This window comes from Papio anubis, chromosome 6 (genome assembly GCF_008728515.1).
Source record: "Papio anubis isolate 15944 chromosome 6, Panubis1.0, whole genome shotgun sequence".
In the NCBI taxonomy this organism is placed as follows: domain Eukaryota; kingdom Metazoa; phylum Chordata; class Mammalia; order Primates; family Cercopithecidae; genus Papio; species Papio anubis.
The window spans coordinates 33533328-33552677 of NC_044981.1; the positions used below are offsets into that span (position 1 = coordinate 33533328).

At 49.2% G+C, this 19350-nt stretch overlaps 1 protein-coding gene and 1 long non-coding RNA gene across 7 annotated transcripts in view; one reads left to right on the plus strand and one right to left on the minus strand.

The window, feature by feature from the left end:
- Nucleotides 1-19350, plus strand: part of SCUBE3 (signal peptide, CUB domain and EGF like domain containing 3) — a 39779-nt gene that overhangs the window by 7950 nt on the left and 12479 nt on the right. For 2 of the 5 annotated variants that reach the window (XM_003897488.5, XM_017957819.3), the window contains exons 2-10: nucleotides 5937-6059; nucleotides 6976-7101; nucleotides 10047-10181; nucleotides 11173-11298; nucleotides 11509-11625; nucleotides 13746-13793; nucleotides 16203-16319; nucleotides 18127-18249; nucleotides 18752-18868. In XM_003897488.5, the coding sequence (XP_003897537.1) occupies nucleotides 5937-6059; nucleotides 6976-7101; nucleotides 10047-10181; nucleotides 11173-11298; nucleotides 11509-11625; nucleotides 13746-13793; nucleotides 16203-16319; nucleotides 18127-18249; nucleotides 18752-18868 (1032 nt within the window). The remainder of the gene's footprint in view (nucleotides 1-5936; nucleotides 6060-6975; nucleotides 7102-10046; nucleotides 10182-11172; nucleotides 11299-11508; nucleotides 11626-13745; nucleotides 13794-16202; nucleotides 16320-18126; nucleotides 18250-18751; nucleotides 18869-19350) is intronic. The other 3 variants (XM_009204974.4, XM_003897487.5, XM_009204975.4) reach the window with 3 other exon arrangements.
- On the minus strand, nucleotides 1516-11186 carry LOC103883627. Of its 2 annotated transcripts, none has more exons than XR_004184267.1 (4): nucleotides 10280-11186; nucleotides 7792-10161; nucleotides 3774-6728; nucleotides 1516-1546 (listed from the first exon to the last, which is right to left on the minus strand). It is a non-coding gene; the product is annotated as an uncharacterized LOC103883627 (long non-coding RNA). The 2 variants fall into 2 exon arrangements; XR_001901728.3 differs by lacking the exon at nucleotides 1516-1546 and having other exon boundaries at nucleotides 2930-3938; nucleotides 6590-6728.

Genomic DNA, 19350 nt, shown 5'->3' on the forward strand with positions numbered 1-19350 from the left:
AGTTGCTGCGTGGGTTTCAAAGCTTTAGGAGCCATGGCCTCAAGGAGCTTACTGCTTCAGTAGGAAAATTATACACATGAATTAAAAGTTAAATAATGGTACAAGGCAGCATATGAGGTATCGCAAGCCTGGGATTGATCAGGTGACCAGAGAGCCTGACAGTAAGTCTTAGGAGTAAGGAGAAAGAGTAGATCAGAGAAGGCTGGTAGTGTCACAGGGAGTGTCCCAGCAGAGGCACCTGAACTCGGTCCTCAAGGATATTCAAGGAGAGGAAAACAGCAGAGTGCCGTACACACACCATATATCCTGGGCTAGCGTGGCTGGGCTGGGGATGTCACAGCCATGTGGGTGGGTACATTAGGGCTCTAGGCAGGCTGTTTCTGACTGTCTCACTGGGCCCATCAAATTTGCCCACAATTACCCCCTCCCCTGTGGGTGGTAAGGTAATAATTCCTGTGGTAATGGGAAGGTGGGGTGGACTCTACCTAGGGGGTCTGCTTGTCCACAGCCCGCATCCCTGCTCATTTCCATTTGTTACTGTTCCTGAGCTGGGCCTAGGCAAACTTGTGAAGTAGATGAAGTATTTACTCGGGAATCCCACTGCTTCCCTTTTAGGGTACACCTGTCCATCTTCAGAATCTTAGGACTACTTAGAATTTTAGGGCACACCTGCCCATCTTCAGAATCTTAGGACTACTTGTATTATAATAATCCACCCTTTCTGGTCTGACCCTCTGACCCTCATATCCCATACCCCACCCCACCCTTCCTACCTACATTTAGGAGACTTTATGGAGTGCTCTGCTAGGCGCGAAAGCAAATTCAGAAGAAATGGCAGATGGTGCTGGGAAAAGCTGCTGTAGTTAGAGACTTGTGCCTTTGTGCCAGGACAGGGTGAGGCAGGGAGGTCTTAGCTTGTCTATGGTATCTCTGCAGCCACCACTCTTCCCCACCTCAACTTTGGTTCCAATGCATGGCCTGAAGTAGGGGTGGGATCTCCCTAGCCTTCAAAAAGAATTGCAGAGGACAGCTTTTGGGTTCCCAACTGGCCTCTCACCCACTTCATCCCCATTCTTTGGGCCGTCCCAGCCCAAAGGGAGAGTAAGCAGTGGGGATGTGTCTCCCCAAATCCTCCCCACTAACACATGCTCACTGGTGCTGCATTTCCCCAAACCAGGCCTGAAATGGGGCTTTGATAGGGAATGGGAGTTCAGAAAGAATACAAAGAGAAGGTTGGAGAGAAGGAATAATAGTAGCAAACCTTGGCTAGGCATGGTGACTCACGCCTGTAATACCAGCACTTTGGGAAGCTGACACGAGGGTTGCTCAAATCCAGGAGTTCGAGACCAGCTTGGGCAACATAGCAAGACTCTGCCTCTAAAAATAATTTTAAAAAATTGGCGGAGCATGATGCCACGCATATATAGTTCCAGTTACTCAGTAGGCTGAGGTGGTAGGATCACTTGAGCCCAGGATTTCAAGGTTGCAGTGAGCTATGTTCATGCCATTGCATTCCAGCCTGGACAAACAGAGCAAGACCCTGTCTCTGTTTCAGAAAGAAAAAAAAAAAAATAGCAAACCTTTGTTGAGCACTTGCTGTATGCCCACACTGTGGTGCTAAGTACTTCATGGGTAACTCACCTGATGTTCCTGGAATCCCCATGGGAGGTACCAGGATGAATATTATTCCCACATACAGAGGAGGGAACAGGTAAGTTCAGAGGCTGGCCCAGGACCACACAGACACAGGTAGAGAAAGCAATTGAACTGACCATGTTGCTCCAGAACCTCTTAACTACTCTGTCATGTGGCTGCCCCTAATCTCTTCCCAGCTTGGGCAAATAGTTTATTTGCATTACCTGAGTTGGGAAAGGAAGACAGATAGTGGCCCCAGCCTCACCCTGGAGATCCTGATACAGCTGGTCTAGGGGGCACCTGTACATTCACATTTTTTCAAAAGCCCCCAGGGAATTCCAGTGTGCAGCCCCAGGGTTGAGAACCACTGGTTTAAACCAGTCCACACCCGGTAGCATCAACTGGTTTTCCAGCTAGTAACACCTGCATCCTGAGAGAACAGACTAAGATGAGACTGTGCTGTGAGTGTTGAAGGGTCCTTGCAAGGACAAATTCTGGGTGGGCATGTATGGTAGGAGGGAGCTCTGGAAGAATGACTGATAGAAGGAGGAGATACTGGGTATAATTTGGGGCCCTCTTTCACAGCTTTGTCTTAGGTCTGTTCTGCTTGGAAAGACTCCAACCAAACGTTGAAGGGACATCTTCCTCAGCAGGTACCCAGCCAAGTAAGGAAAGCTGAATATGCCTCAAAGTATTAGCAGAGCAATTCAGTGACAGCTGTAAATGAACTGAGGAAAACAGTCCCCTTGGACCAGGAACTCACCAGGAACGGGGCTTACAAGGAATAGCTTTTGGATAGAAAAATTTGAGCCAGAATGGGAAGCTGAGCATAGTGTGGCTGGAACAGAAAAGTGAGGAATGCATCTGCAATGTGAATAATGAAAATATGCAAATGCATAGAAAGGAATAGGATGGTTAGACGTTGTAGAGGGAACAGGAAGAGATAATGTCTTCCAGAGCAGAGCCTCTTTGCTGGAGAGGGATAAGCATTGTGAGCAGGGAGGTGAGGGAGAGGGGTTAGATGGTGGCAGAGGTCTGGCTGTAGGAGGGGTCTAAAGAATCTGGCCAGGTGTGATGTAATCCCAGTGCCTGTAATCCCAGCACTTTGGGAGGCTGAGGCGGGCAGATCACTTGAGGTCAGGAGTTTGAGACCAGCCTGGCCAATGTGGCAAAACCATGTCTCTATTAAAAATACAAAAATTAGCCAAGTGTGGTGGCACGTGCCTGTAATCCCAGATACTCAGGAGGCTGAGGCAGAATAGCTTGAACCCAGGAGGCAGAGGTTGCAGTGAGCCAAGATCACACCACTACTGTACTCCAGCATGGGTGACAGACTGAGACTTTGTCTCAAAAAAAAAAAAAATCTGCTAGGACGCCTGGTTTGTGGTGATCAGCATCAAGATCCACTCTAGTACTGATGAGCACTGAATGGGAGGCAAAGGGAAGAACTGGGAGCCCATATAGTCTGACACAGTCTCTAGTGAAGCATCAGCTGATTCAGAGACAGTCACATACCTCTGATATGGCCAGGGGAGCAGTTCCAGACCAGTATCCATGCTGCTGGACCCAGGGAGTATCTCTTGTTCAGAACCCCACAGCAGTGCTATCCTGTGGTGTGCTAATAGCAGTGCTAGTTCTGTGGTGTTGGAAATGTTCCATATCTATGCTTTCCACCATGGTAGCCACTAGCCACATGTGGCTATTGCGCATTTGGCCTGTGGCTAGTGCAACTGAGGAAGTGAATTTTAAATTAAATAACCACATGTGGCTAGTGGCTGTCATACTGTAGAGCATCTATTGCCTGACCAGTGACTTAATACCATCTCAAGCTTCCTGTGTTGGGACCCTACTGTTTACCAGATAATTTATTAGCCAGTTTACACAAATTATCCCATCATCTACTCACAGCCTCTCATAAAGAGGTATTATCATCCCCATTTTAAGGGGGAGGAGATGGAGAATAAGAAAACCATCCCTAGAGAGGGGTAGAGCTAGATTTGAATCTGGGACTGACTGGTTCCAGTACTTATGATCGTTCTGTGATAGCACACTTCTTTGTATTGTTTTCTGTTCATCAGTTGCACAAACTGATTCTCCACAGAGCACCTTAGCATCTATGAGGACCCTCTTGCCCTTACCTATGAACTAGTCTTCCATGCCCTCTCTTCTCCATTCTTTCACTTTGGGATGACTTCCCAGGATGGGCCAGCAGGTAGACACCATGACTACGGAGCCCGAGCGAGGTAGAGAGTAAGTGTAGACAGAGGCTCCCAGCACTTAGAATCAACTGGTATGATGGTTGGCTGCAGAGGGGTTGAAGGGTAGAATGCAGAGCTGAATGGAAACCTGTGAGATTTGAGGCAGGGTGTTTGGGGATTTCAGTTCTCTTCTTAGCCCCAGGAAGCTTCAGAGTATAAAACCAGAGGACAGGTAATTGTCTCAAGCTAGGACTCTGGGTATCTACAAATTGGAGAGAATACTGGTTCATGCATCCATTCACTCAGTAAAAATAATCAGTCACTTAAGGATTTGGATTCAAAAAGGCTATAATGAGTCCTGAAAATCTGCATTTTAATAAAACCCAGGCAATTCTATGGCCCATAGATCACACTTGGATATCAAATTGTCTTGGTGTCAAATCTCATCTCCTTTCTGTGCTCAGTTGTGGGATCACAGGAGAGTAATGCCTCCCATTCAGTGCTCGCTCACTTGCAGGCTGCTACTTTAAGACACTATTTTGGGTTTCCCAGTTTACAACTGGAAGTAGTCTCTTTCTCCTCTGATCTGCCCTGTAACACAGGTTCTCAACCTTGACTACACATTAGAATAACTGGAAGAGCTTTAGAAAAATACTGATGGCCCGGCACCAGTCCAGACTATTTGACCAGAATCTCTGGGGTTGCGGCTTGGACATCTCCTAGGAGAGCTGACTCTGATGTGCAGGGTCGAGGACCCCCTCACCTTATGTCTCATGCCTTCAGGGCATGTGCCACATCCTGCTCCATGTTTTTTGTTTCTCCTTTGGGCTGGGCTGAGTCACCTTTGAGCCTCCACAGCTATTATAGCGCCTTTCACAAACACACTCAATAAGGCGTTTTCAACTGAATAACATGTTTCTCTATTTCAGTTCAGATTTAAGGGCACCATAATATTGCCTCAGAAGTTGGAATCTTTTGCCCAAAGACTCTTTTCTACGTCCTTTCTTTTTTTTTTTTTTTTGAGACGGAGTCTCACCCTGTTGCCGAGGCTGGAGTGCAGTAGTGTGATCTCGGCTCACTGCAACCTCCACCTCCCTGGTTCAAGCGATTCTCCTGCCTCAGCCTCCTGAGTAGCTGGCATTACAGGCGCGCATCACCACACCTGGCTAATTTTTGTATTTTTAGTAGATTTGTATTTTAGGGGTTTCATCATGTTGGTCAGGCTGGTCTCGAACTCCTGACCTGCTAATCTGCCCACCTCGGCCTCCCAAAGTGCTGGGATTACAGGCGTGAGCCACCGCGCCCAGCCTCATCTATGTCCTTTCTTAACCATCCTCTTTTTGCTAGATTGTGAGTGGCCTCTTCCTTCAAGTATAGCTCTGTGTATAGCACCTATTGTTAGAGCAAGGGCCAGGAGACAGAGGAACACTGGGGATTAGGGGCCAAAGGGCTGCACTTATTAGGCTTCAGGTAGCTGGTGCCAACCTCTGCCAGCTCTGGATGTCTCTACTGTTGGCAGCACAGGGGCCGAGGAAAATCATCCAGGATGGAACATTTTTCCTGTAAAGCTTCTTGGCTCCATGGTGGGCAAGTGGAAGCAGGCCTGGTCTCAAGCAGAATCATGAGACAGATGAAGATCCCTCAGATGCCCCATCTCCCTTTTTTCCTCTTTTACCAATGATTGCTGGACCCTGCCACCTTCCTAGAGGCCACTGTTCCCATGCCTTTCCCCTTAACCCTCCCTCTAAGCCTCGTCCGTAAACTCATTCACTTTAAGTTGATTATTCCTAATCAAGTTAAGTATACTACCCACTTTAAGGGTTTTTTTGTTTGTTTTCAAATTTTAAAAAGGAGTGTTTCGAATGATGGAGTTTTAGCTGTCACTGTGAATTAAGTATTTTTGAGGGCAGTGGGGGTTCTTTCTGAATTCCCAAAATCAGTGTCTGCCCACTCTGAAATCAGAGAGATGTGGGACAGCACCTGTTTCTAGAGGGGTCACTGCCTCTGTTTTAAAGAGGGGATTCTGCCCTTGGAAGCCCACCTTCAAGACACCCCTTAGGGGTGCCAACAGAGGTTCTCATGTGCCCCCTCTGCCCCTGCCAGATGTGGATGAGTGTGTGGAAGGGACTGACAACTGCCACATCGATGCTATCTGCCAGAACACCCCGAGGTCATACAAGTGCATCTGCAAGTCTGGCTACACAGGGGATGGCAAACACTGCAAAGGTGAGGCTGGGAGGGCACCTGGAGGAGAGGGACCTGTGGAAGAGGGCACACCAGTGCCACTGCCCTCAGTTGGCCACTCTCCATCACACCAAGGCTAGAAATTCCACTGGTCAAGTGGTGGGGGGGGTGAGGGGGGCAACTACATCTTCCCAGAGAGGGTGCCATTTTCTAATTTGCACAAAGGCACCATGCAGGCTAGCAGAGGTCCTGGTGGGGACAGTTTACAGCCCACAACCCGGCTGGGGTGGGAGCATGAAAATCATGAGACTTAGGCCTGAGGTTCCCTGGCATTGGAACTTTTATCTTTAGACCCTTACACCACGTCCACAATGGACGGGAACAGAAAGTGTGCTTCAGAGGAAGTTCATAATGTAAACACATTTTCCTCTCATAATTAAATCAATGCAAATTAAAGTAGCCTTGAGATACTAAATTTATGAGCTTCAGTGTTGGTGAGACTTTAGTGGACAGGGTACACTTGTTAATTCCTAGTTGCATTATAAATTGAAAAGTAATTTTGTAATACCTACCAGGAATCTTAAAAGGTATTTCCTTTGATCCAGAAATTTTACTCTTGAGAACTTATTCAAAGAAACAAAATGATAAATGGGAGAAGGTGTTCTTTGATGCATTATCTATGATTGTAAAATAAATGAAGTAAGTCTAAATCTGTAACAATAGAGAAAAAAGAGTTATAAGAATAGAAAAATAATATTCTGCAACCACATACAGTGGTAATTAGAATGACTGGAGACCTGAAAATGTTTATGACTTAGGTTTAAATGAAAACAGAAAAATGCTAAATGGCTTATAGGCTATGAACATTACTATGTAAACACAACAATAAGGCTGAGTCTGGGGGTGGACAGTGGGTTCACAGGTGGGTTCAGCTGTCTCAGCTTCTCTTTGCCTACAGACGTGGATGAGTGCGAGCGAGAGGATAATGCAGGTTGTGTGCATGACTGTGTCAACATCCCTGGCAATTACCGGTGTACCTGCTATGATGGATTCCACCTGGCACATGACGGACACAACTGTCTGGGTAAGCAAAGGAGAGGGGATTTGGTGGAGGGATGTCTTGTGGAGAAAGAGATCTTTTCAGCATTTCCTATTTCCCAGGGAAGGAGGAGCGAGTGATCAAAAAGAGCTACATTCACAAGAGAATAAGGTCAGCCTCCCCTTTGAGACTGGCCACTTGGAATGAAAAATCCTGCTGGATGAAAAACATTAGAGGAGAAGTTGCTATGAAATGCTCCTAGGGCAAGGGCCAGGAGATGGGAATAGGGGTTTAGCCAGTGGTGAGGCATGGTAGGAAGCTGATTTGGCTCCACACAGATATCTTGGTTCTGCTGCTTACTAGCCTTGGGTCTTGGGCAAATCAGCCAATCTCTGGAAATCTCAGCTTCCTCCTCTCTAAAATGGGGGTGGGACCAGGTGTGGTAGCTCACACCTGTAATCCTAGCACTTTGGGAGGCTGAGGCAGAACGATTGCTCGAGCCCGGGAGTTCAAGACAGGCCTGGGCAACATGGTGAGACCCTGTCTCTACAAAAAATAATAATAATAATTAGTCGTGGTGGTGCACACTTGTAGTCCCAGCTACTTGGGAGCTCTTCCTTGGCTTGAGCCCAGGAAGTCGAGGCTGTAGTCAGCTGTGATTGTGTCACTGCACTCCAGACCGAGCAATCCTATCTCAAAAAATAACTAAAATAGAATGGGGTGGTAATAACTCACTTGAAGGCTGCTGTGCGAATCACCACAAGACAACATATGAAAAGAGCCCTGTACAATCCTTAGCACATAGTAGGAGCTCAGTAATGGGAAGAATGTTGTTGATGATGATGACAGGGCATCCCTATGCCCCAGGGAGCCTCTGACCCTTGCAGGCTTGTTTTCTCCCAGTTCTTCCTGCAATCTCCAGTCTCACCCTCTCCTCACTGATCTCCTTTGTCCCACGAGCTGGATCAGAGATAAGAGAATCTCTAAGGAACTGAACTCAACTTTGGTCTCTGTCATTTTGGAAAATTACTTTGACTCTTCCCCAAGTAGAAAATCTGAAGCTCATAGCAGAAAAGGATTTGAAATTTGAACCCAGGGCCTTCTCCTAAATTCCTTTGCCCTGTAGCCACAACAGAAAACAGGCACTAGAAGCAGAAAGGACCAGGAAAGGAAGAGAAACAAAAGGAATGATGCCCATAAAAGCAGGCTGGGCTGGTCCCCACCCACCAATTGACCAAACAGATGAATTATCTGAAGTCCTATTGGCTGAGAAGAACCTCCTTACTGCAGAGCTGCCTCCAAACCTAGTCATAACCCATCACTGGACCCAGGCTATAGGTTTCTACACCCAATCCAGGCCTCCAAACCCTGGTATCTGCTGAGCCCTTAATCCCAGCCCTGGTCACCTCTCCTACCATTTTAGCTTCCAGGGAAGGGCCTCATATCTGCCCAGTCACCCTTGAGGGCCTCTTATGAAACTCATGTGGGAAGGGAAACTGTGGCAGTTAGACCAGGACAGTTGCCTACAGGACATGCACATACGCTTTTGAGTTCTTTGGCTGCCTTTGACTTTTCTAGGCCCCTGATTCTCACCATATCTTGTTTCCCTATAAGTGTTTTGGGGAGAACCAACCAGAGGAACAAGAGAATGATTAGGTATAGAGAGGGTCAAGGGACAAAGATTACCTAGGGTTAGGGTTCCCCTACCTTTGGCTCTTAGGGGAATTTTGAGAAAGTTGTCCATGCTCTGGGACTTAGCTTCCCCACTGAGAATTGGAGGAAAAAGCTTGGCTACAGTAGCAAAGCCACAAGGTTAGATGGTAAGGGGAGCAGACAGAAGGATAGAATATAGGATGTGGCAAGAGCAGGAAGACAGGGATGGGGGAGAAGTCAAGAGAATAGCAAAAGATAGGGTGGAGACAGGAGCAAAGCACAGGAAGGTACACCTTAGCTCTTCCAACAGGTGCACCTCTCAGGCAAGAGCCAGCTGGATCTGGGCCCCTCTGCCCTGGGCAGAAGGGGAAGAGAGGGTTTCAGGATCTCAGCAGAGAGGGTGGGAAGGCAGATGAAGCCCTCAGGAGCCCAGATTCTAGCTGCTCCATTTGACAACCAATCTGCATGATGCCTCCTGGGCCAAGGCAAACTGAGAAGGGCCATGGACTTGGGAGGGCAGTAGCTAGCATAGAGATGGAGTCAAGGTGTTGAATTGGGGCCCCAGGGTGAGCTTGGCTCTAGAACCTAGGGGTGGTGATTTGGGGGTGAGAGCCTACTGTTCTTCCTGCCCCTAACCCCCACCATCTAGGGTGTGGCCTGGCAGCTCTCCCCAGATCCCTCCCCGCCAAGTTGTCAGACTTTGTTTTGTTAAACCAAAATAGGAGAAAGGCTAGAAAATATGGCAGCAAGCCCAGGCAGAGGGGGGAGGGGAGGAAGGATGGGGCCGTGGCCTGTCCACAGAAATGGTCCCTGACCCACAAGGAGTTGAGGCTCAGCTGCCTTTCCCCACCCTGCCCCTCCAACCTCAGCACCATGGCCATAGCTCTGCCTGCACCCAGAGTCACTTCCCAGGTTCCTACATTCCCTGGCTGCTCATTGCAACCAGCTGTGACCCCCCGTTACCTCTCCAACCAATGTGACCAATCTCCATCCTTACCTTCATTACTGTTCCTCTTGCTCTGGCTTCTTTCCTGGTATCCTCTGTCCTCATACCCAGTTTACACAGGTGAGGGAAAGGGAGGCATGGCTTCACCTAGGTGACATGTGAGGTTCAAAGGTCCCCTTTTCCCCCACTTGCTTAGCTTCCCAGCTCTGCCCTCAGGGCAGCCTTTTAGAACTTAGTGGAATATTAGCTGACAAGGGTGTGAGGACTTCCTGGCTTAAGGCTGGGCTTAGGGGGTGGTAGTTCTTAAGACTGCCTTTGGTGCTGAAGTCTTGGGATACACCCTGGACCCTGCCTGCACCCCATGGCCCCACCGACTACCTATCCTGCACAGATGTGGACGAGTGTGCCGAGGGCAACGGCGGCTGTCAGCAGAGCTGCGTCAACATGATGGGCAGCTATGAGTGCCACTGCCGGGAAGGCTTCTTCCTCAGCGACAACCAGCATACCTGCATCCAGCGGCCAGAAGGTCAGCCCATGACCTGGGATGGCCCCATCCCTGTCCTCCCCAGGCTTCTCTTCCCAGCTGTCCCTCAACAGCCCCTAAGTCTCACCGTCCGTTCTCACCTCAGCTAGCTCCTCCTTCTCTTGTCCTTCAATTCAATCACACCCCAAAGGATCTAGGAACAGACACCCTGTTAGGGCAAAATCTGGAGAAATTACTTTGAGGTTGGGGTCAATATGGGATTAAGGCTACTATGGAGTATCCTCTGTGTCCAGACCTGAGGTGGATGTTGTCCCTAATTGTAGGTGGCTGAGCTTCTCTAAGCTGCTGCCTATCTGAGAGGGCCTCACCAATACCTTTTCCCTTGTATTGGCCTGGGAGGGTCAGGCAGGAATAATGGGTTTATATTGTCTGTTTCTATGACTCATGCCCCCCACTCCCACTAGACTGTGACATCCCTGAGGGCAGGGACTATGTCTAATTCATTGTTGTATCTCCAGCACCTAACATACTGCCCAGCATGTAGTGAGAGTTTAATAAATGTTTGTTGAATAAAATTGCATAGTAAATATCTATACCAGTTACCTTCCACTCGCATTGTAGATCTGATTTCTACTGATCTTCTCAGTTTGACTGTAAGCTCTTTGAGGGGAGTAATCACACCTTGTATTTTTCTCGGACCTTCCTAAATCCACCCCATCTCCAGCACAGTGCTGGACACCTATTATACACAATTTTGTGGTTGTTTGAAGGAGAGGGTGATCATTTGTTCGGATGAGTATCAATAGCTAGCTATTAATACATCATTCAGAACAGCTCTGAGCTCTGCTCATGAGCACCCAGGTCTGTGGGGAAGACAGGAGGCCTGGGGCAAGGAGAGTCAGTCCCCTCCTTGTGTTGAATTCAACCTCAGTGGAATTCTCCCAGGTCCCTAGGTCCCCAGTTGCCCCTTGTAGTCCTCCTCTTCTAGACATCCAGAGGTACAGAGCATTCACCCCCCTTTCTTCTCTTTTAGAAGGAATGAATTGCATGAACAAGAACCATGGCTGTGCCCACATTTGCCGGGAGACGCCCAAGGGGGGTATTGCCTGTGAATGCCGTCCTGGCTTTGAGCTTACCAAGAACCAACGGGACTGTAAATGTGAGATAATTGGGATGGCAGGTGGGGCAGTGAGGTCAGGGGTGAAAACAAAGAGGAGGGGTATAGGGCTTCAGGAGCAAGAGGATAGGGCTGGGAGGAAAAGGGAGTATAGGGGAGGCAACTAGGCAAGGAGGCCAGTACCCACATTGTAGAAAACTGTGGAACCCAGGGAGGAGCAAGCTGACAGGGCCCTGTCCTCTCTGTGCACAGTGACGTGCAACTACGGTAACGGCGGCTGCCAACACACATGTGATGACACAGAGCAGGGTCCCCGGTGCGGCTGCCATGTCAAGTTTGTGCTCCATACCGACGGGAAGACATGCATCGGTGGGTGAGGCCAGGGGAGAACTCAGTCCACCTGAGATGGGGGTGACGGTGGGACCCCTTGGGAACCGGGGAAGTGGAGGAGTGGATGGGGCCCAGGTGCTGGGAACAGAGGGACTGGTGAGGGAGTTAAGACCCAGAAAATGCCAGGTCTAGTAAGGGACAACTCTAAGAGAGACTGAAAGGCTCCCTGGCCCCCTTCCCCTCCCCAACCCAGTGGTTTTACCACCCTGTTCCAGGAGCCTCACCATCCTCTTCATCCCCGGAAAAAGTGTTGCCAAACTGGGAATAATTAGCAGAGTTGCTTATTGACCAAGGCTGTAGTTGAGAACTGGGAAGAGAGCTGGGGAAATGCATCTCCTTAGGCCTGACCAGAGGCCCTTGGTTGACTAGTGTGATAAGAGAGGAATTGTCAAAGCCAAGTGTCCCCACTCTGCACCTGAGGGTGGGACAGAGTGCTCCTTCCTGGAACAACCATCCCTGAACTGACAGATGGGGTTTCCTGGCTCCAGGTATCTTTTTCCTCTTTATTCTTTCTCTCCTCGCTCTCCTCCTGCAACTCCCCTTTCTACTCACCTCACCCTTGCCCCCATTTCCTTCTCTCTCCTCCAGATACCAGTGGTACTCCCTCTCAGCTCCACCAGCAATCCTCTTTCTTCCTCACCAACTCCAGCCTTCCATCTCTCACTTTGATTTGAGGCCCTCTTAACCTGGATCCCTCTTCCTGAATTCTTAGGCCTTATCTCATATATTTTCAGGTACCCTAGATGACTTTAATTCCTTAAAGTTAATTCCTAATTCCCTCAGCCTTTAGGTCTTTAGTGCTGAGAAAGATAATGGAACAAGGTTTCCTCTTGGAGAAGTGGGAAATAAAATGAAGAGGTTTGGCTGAGAGAGAGGCTGTGTTTTCACCCAGGCAGGGCACAAGCTTGCTGTGTGGGCATAGATGTTTATGAATGACTGTCCATCTAGTGGGCTATGGCATGCTGAGGATGGGGGTATGTGAACCCGGTCACTGTGTATGAAGTTATGTATATCAGAGACATGACATTAACTGAAGAACTAGACTCTCCAGAGACCTGTCCCTTTCACTGCAGGAACAGGAACTGGAGAGCAGATGATGCTCTTACAGGGCTCCCTCAGGCACTTGCTCCAGAGACTTGCATGTCCAGTTCTACAGTCCCTATATAATTAAAATCTCTCCTGCCACATTTCCCTCTGAATTAACTCTTCGGAGACCCCAGAACATTTTTAGGTCTTCTCGATGCCTTCTTTGGGCTGGTGTGTTTCAGCTCCTTTCATTTTTTACTCATAGGTCTAGTTATTTTGCTTTTCAAACTTCCCACCACCTCCTGGATACATTCACACATCCCCAGTCTCTCAAAAGAGATTGTTTGCAGTCCCCAAAGAAAAGATGCATGAGTCAGGGGCCAGGGATGTGAAGGTCTGATTCCTCTCTGATTTATTTCTGTTCAGAGTTCCAGACATGGTTGCTTCTGAAAACACCCTTACTGAGCTTGGGCTCTTCTCTAACTCAAGACCTATTCCACTACTGGGCCATGGCCAAATGAGGCAGAAAAGAGCAAATGAGGCAATTCTGGGTTTACAGCTATATTCTTTCCTAGTTCCTCTTCCTCTTCTCCAATAGAACTTATTTTACCTTGCCCTATATCTAATTTTTCTGGCCATCCCTGGTAAGAGGAAACATCATTGCCTGGGACCATCAGGACATTCAGATTCGGTGGGAAGACTGAGAAGGCAATATAGTTTAGCAGAAAGGGCGGCACCCTTTGGGATTTGGGATTTTGTGGTTAGTAAGACTTGAGGGTGCATCCCAGCTTAGGCTTGGGCAGGCTCTGTGGTATTGGGCCCATGGTTGGTTGCCCCTTTCTGAGACTGTTTCAGTTTTTCAGTCACTTGAGGGGAGCTTGGCATCTTTGGGGATACCACCAGACAGGATAAGGATGAAGAGTGAAGCTGTCATAAGGGTCCCAGGGCTCATCATTTGGGGCTAGTGGTTTGGGCTGGCAGTGGGGAGGAGAGGGTGGGGAGGGGTCTGGGGCCCAAAGGGCCACAGTGGCTTCTGCCCAGCACCTAAACAGCTTTTTTACAATGTCAAACAGGGGAAAGGCGGCTAGAGCAGCACATCCCCACTCAAGCCGTTTCTAATGGTAAATATGTCTGCTCTCTCCGCTTGCTCTCACTGGCTTGCTAGGGGAACGGCTAACCCGCTGGGGCTCCCACTAACTGCATGCCCACTGGGCCTGACTGGGCCTCAACTTGCCATCAGGGCTATCCTGGCAGCCTGGGCACTGGGCCCACTGGGTGACAAGAAACCTGAGTCCCTAAGAGCTGGCCCGGGAGCTTTCATGTTGGTCTCGTCTTTGTTCCTGTCACTCTCCCTCTGCCCTTCCTCTTCTGCTGTCTCCTCCCACACCCACCTTCTAACACCCCACCCCACTCCCAGCTATCTGCTCCCCACCCCCGCTCTACCCACCAGACTCATCTTCCCCATCATGCCCACTGTGCCACCTGAGATAGCGGTGCGATAGGGTTAGATGCCATCCCCTCCTTGGGGCTTCTTTCTTGGGTTCTTACGCACATTAGTTCACAGTCCCAGCATCACTCACCATTCTCTCCCACCATAATGATTAAGAGCATGGCATGTGTGTTCAGGCAGACCTGAGTTTGAATACTGGCTCTGCTACTTTCTAACTGTATGATCTCAGGCAAGCTACTTTCCTCTCTGATCCTCAGTTTACTTTTCTATAAAATAACAGTCCTCCCTTAGGGTTGTAATGCTTGAGATAGTGCATGTAGAGCATCTACCTGGCAAGTGCCTGGCACAGCGTAAGCACAGAGTAACTTGTGGTTTTAATATTGTGACCTAGAGAGCAAAGGGGTGAGACTATCTGGTCCTGCTGCCCCACCCTGCTCTCGAGAATGCCATCCTGCAGAGGTGGGCAGCTATGCCCAGCTTCCTGTCCAGCCTGGGATGGACATTGTGCCAGCTCTGCTATTCCCTGTCCTACATCCTTCAGAAGCTACCTGGCCTTGGCATAAGATATCCGTGCCCCTCCCCCTGCTCCTGGACTTAGTGGACCTCTTCTTATGCTAAGAGCACTCTTAAGGGGGTGGCTAGGCTTGGAACCTGAACTCAAGGTTCCCTACTAGGTTCCTCCCATGGTCTTGGAGAGCCTCAGGAGAGACTAAAGTGGAAATGGCACAGAGGATATCCCACTCCACGTTGAGCTGCTCCACACATGGGCATTTGAGGGACCAGGGCATGGCCAGGGACCCGTAGAGTTAGGCTTCTTTTAGAGCCCTGGCCTTCCTGTTCTCATTGGTGACAAGAGTTGGGCCTGAGTGTGGGGAGTCAGAGACTCAAGAAGATGACAGTACATCCAGTAATGCTCTTATTCAATTCCCTTGATTCTGAGAACCACTCTTCTATCTTCCCTAGTGGAGGCCTTGGGATTCTCTCTCTCTAATGGGAGAATTCTAGTCACCCCAAGAGGACAGTCCACACCACCTCCACAGTCTCTGTATCAGGGGCCTTCACTGTTTGAACTAATGGCTTTTCCTTGGACACATCTGACTTTCCCAAGCTACCATTTAAACCTGTTTTTCTCCTGCTCTGAATTCAGAAAATAGGGAGAGTGACCCATCCACACTCCTCCTACTCTGACCTTTTAGTGATAGGGAAAACTTACTAGTTAAAAGGGAGCAGCATAAGAGACTTAGCCAAAATAAGGATTTAGGTCTTACCTAGCTCTGAGGTTCTCTCTTTCACTAACCTTTTTACACCCTTCCTTCTCCTCTGGATTCTTCTCTTTCTTTTGCCTCTCCCCTCTCCTATATAACATCTCCCCATTAGCAAAGTAAAACAACAAAACAGCCAGCTTGTCTCCATCTAGAACTAAAAGGAAGGTTTGGGAGGAGTCAAAGGTAGATTAACCAACCCAGTATGTGCTACCTCCTCTGAGGATGAGCAGTCAGTTGGTCCTGGAAGTGCGATCTTTCTTAAGACAGCTAGGCAGCGGGGAAGGGGAAGATAAATTGATGGGTATTCTTCAGTTGCCTTAGGAATGGCCAGGCTCATTCTTTCCAATCCACCTACAATAAGATTGTCCCACCACAATCCCCACCCACCCACCAAAGAGATAGTGGAAAGAGGAAGAAACTCCTATCTGTCCCTTCTGGTTCCCTGGCGGCCAGAACCACCCTCACTTAGCTCCCATCCCTCCCTACTGCCCCCCCACCCCCCGCAACCTCCTCCACCCCCTCGGCACATTCCTGCCTGACAGCTCTGGCTTGTACCTGCCTCACTGCTGTCCACCTTGTTTCAATCAAGTAGGGGGCAGGGAAGTGGACTGCTTGGCTGTACTTGTGAGGGGATGGGGGTTGGGAGTGATGGGAGGAAAGGGGCTAGGAGCCTCCCTCGGCTTAATGCTCCTTCTAAAGCACAGAGAGGCAGCTCAGGCCTTCCCTTGGGCCTCTGTGGTCTCCACTACCCTCAGAGTTTGGGACTCCTCCAGGCTTGTAACGTCGTTACCATCCCCCACCTCCCTCCTAAACAGAGACCTGTGCTGTCAACAACGGGGGCTGTGACAGTAAGTGTCACGATGCAGCGACTGGTGTCCACTGCACCTGCCCTGTGGGCTTCATGCTGCAGCCAGACAGGAAGACATGCAAAGGTAAGGACTTTGAGAGGACAGAAGCAGAGTGACCTTTGGTAAGGGCCTGAGGTTGGGACCAGAGATAGGGTGCCTATTATGGAATAACACCTCCCTAGCCTCCTTCTTATGAAGAACCTAGGACATAGCTAAGGGTTGTCTCCTATCTGCCCGTTCCATCTCAGTTCAAGGGACAGAGACGTCCAGCCAGTTCCTTAGTGCCCCCTTCCCCTACCCAACCTTGTTTCCCTACTCTCATTCCTATCCCCCATGAGTCCCTAACTCTCTTAGTTAATGGACATGCAATTCACATTTGCCTCTGGGTCTGGAAGGATATTTGAGCCCTGACTTTGTGTGTGCATGAGGTCACAGGTGTGTTCCATAACCTTCTTACCCCACATTCTTCAGACCTTCCCAGTGGGCTCTGGGGAAACAATCTTTTCCCCTCGAAAGGCTGTACTGGTCAAAGGGAGAGTAGGATACTAGTTAGGAGGACTGAAGCTGGAGCCTGGCTACTTGGGTTCAGATCCCAGCCCTGTCTCTTACTAGCTCTGTGATCCTGGGCAAGTCACTTAATGTCTCTGTGCCTCAGTTTTCCACAGTGCTCACCTCATACTGTGTTGTGATTAAAAAAGTTGTTATATAAAAAGTACTTAGAATAGTGCTTGGCAAATGGAAACACTTTGTGTTAACTGTTATTACAGTATACTTATACCGTATAACTATACTGTTATTACAGTATAGTTACCCACATTATCCATTCTGTTTCCCTTCCTTTTAATTAGCCAGGTCTGAGGGAGAATGGGGGGAAAGGGAGGAGGAAAAAGGAAGAGTAGCCATACTGAAAATGATGATTCATTAGGTCCATATCCCCTAGTCACAAGGAGTGGGGACTAGGAGGACTGGGCTCGTTCTTTGTGTCTTTTGGCCCAACAGCCGCGAGAGGAGGGGGGAGGCTAGGGCAGCAGGTCAGCCAGCCAGAGTTGAGAGGTTTCCTGCTTGGAAGAACTGTTGACAGGTATGCTAAGAGTGAAGTGGAAGGCTGCCTCCCTGCCCCCTCCCCCACCCAGGGGTGAGTAGCCTGGGTCCTGTCTGCCACCAGCTTGGGGAACTTGACCTCAGGAAGGAAGCCATTCACCAGCCCCCCTTTCCCTTACTAGTGCTGAAAGCTGCCTCAGGCCTGAGTCTCTCCAGATCTCTCCCAGTTCAGCCCCTTGCCTGGCCCCCAGCCCTCCCCCATCAGCTACCCAGCCTCACTGGCTCTCTTGGAGGTCCTCCCTGCCTGGCCTCTTTCCCAGCTCCTCCTCTTCCCTAAAGGCTGCCCCTTTTCAGTGAGTCCCTTTTGACTCTCCACCTCTCCCTGCCCCGCACGCCCACAACCCCCCAACCTGAGAGACAGGAAAGAGATAACCCTACCCACCAGCCTTTCTGGGAATGGCCATCAGCTGGAGACTAAGGGCTAGCCTGTTAGGTCAAATGCCCACCTGCCCCCTCCTCTAGGTAATTCCCTGAGGGCCTGATTCTAGTTTTGGTTCCAATTTGTCCCCTTATAAGAACACTCAATCCCAGAAGAGAGGGTGTTACTAATGGCCACAGATCTCCTGAACAGGAAAGAGAAAGAGGAGAGAGAGGGAGAGAGGGAGAGAGAAAGAGAGGGAGAGAGGGAGAGAGAGAGGGGGAGAGAGGGAGAGAGAGAGAGAGAATCAAGAGGCAGGCCCAGGACTCCTTCATTTTTGCATGTCTCTTGTCAGTGAGGGAGGGACCTTTCTCCTTGTTTGTTCTCAGCCTTTGATAGTATCTTTTATCCTGTTTTGTCCTCCTTCTTCAGATATAGATGAGTGCCGCTTAAACAACGGGGGCTGTGACCACATTTGCCGGAACACAGTGGGCAGCTTCGAATGCAGTTGCAAGAAAGGCTATAAGCTTCTCATCAATGAGAGGAACTGCCAGGGTGAGCAGACTCAGGCAAAGGTGAAAGCTGTAGGAGAGGTTCTTATGGGAGAGCTTCAAGGAGGCTAGAGGACTAAAGTCTTAGAAACTCAATAGATATCATGCAGAGTCTCTATAGGCAGTGTCATCCTGCAAATTAGCAAATGGTACTCCCTCCTTCCCCTCAGCGGACCAGCTCCACATCAAAGCACTCAGCTGGGCAAGGACTGAGGGATGGATTTCACCCCAATTCATATCCTTGGCAGAGTAGGACGTACCTAACCACACATGGTGGGCCCTGACCTAAAGGCACTAGATCTTGCAGTTCCTAATTCCAAGGACTCCAATAGAGAGGGCAGAGAAGATGGACTGGCATTGTTAAATCACTGGTCCTAGAGCAAGGACGTGAATAGGGACTCTTCAGTTCAAGGGGGAGAGCCAAGGCCCCTCACTTGGGTCCTTCACCTGAGCAAGGGTCAAGTGCTCCAAGACAGATTCAGTGGCTTGAATCTTTGCTCTTCCAGATATAGACGAGTGTTCCTTTGATCGAACCTGTGACCACATATGTGTCAACACACCAGGAAGCTTCCAGTGTCTCTGCCATCGTGGCTACCTGTTGTATGGTGTCACCCACTGTGGGGGTAAGCTAGTAAGCTTGCACCCCCAGCCACCCTGGCCCCTCACCTCTTCACCCTCCAACTGAACAGGTTCCTGTGTTGGCTTGTGGCTATGGGCAATCCCTGGTGCATGCACCATGTCTTCATCCACTGTGACAAAATAGGAGGAATTAAGACAGCTTTTGAAGAACTGGGAGACTGGGGAAACAGCATCCTGCCTCCAAAATTCCTATCTCCCATTCCTATAACTGTCCCTGAAACCCCACTCTCAGCTCCCAAATGACAGTCTCACTGGCTGGGAGGAGTGGAAGGCTTTAAAAAGCTTATCGGCTTGGCCCCTTCTCGATCATTCCTTTGGGGACAGAGATAACGGAAGGAGGTTTGAGCTCTTCTCAAGCCAGTAGTCATCTTACAGTGCCTAGAACACCTTTTTAACTTTTTTAAATTGTAAGAATATTTAACATGAGATCTACCCTCTTAAGTTTTTAAGTGTACACTACAGTATT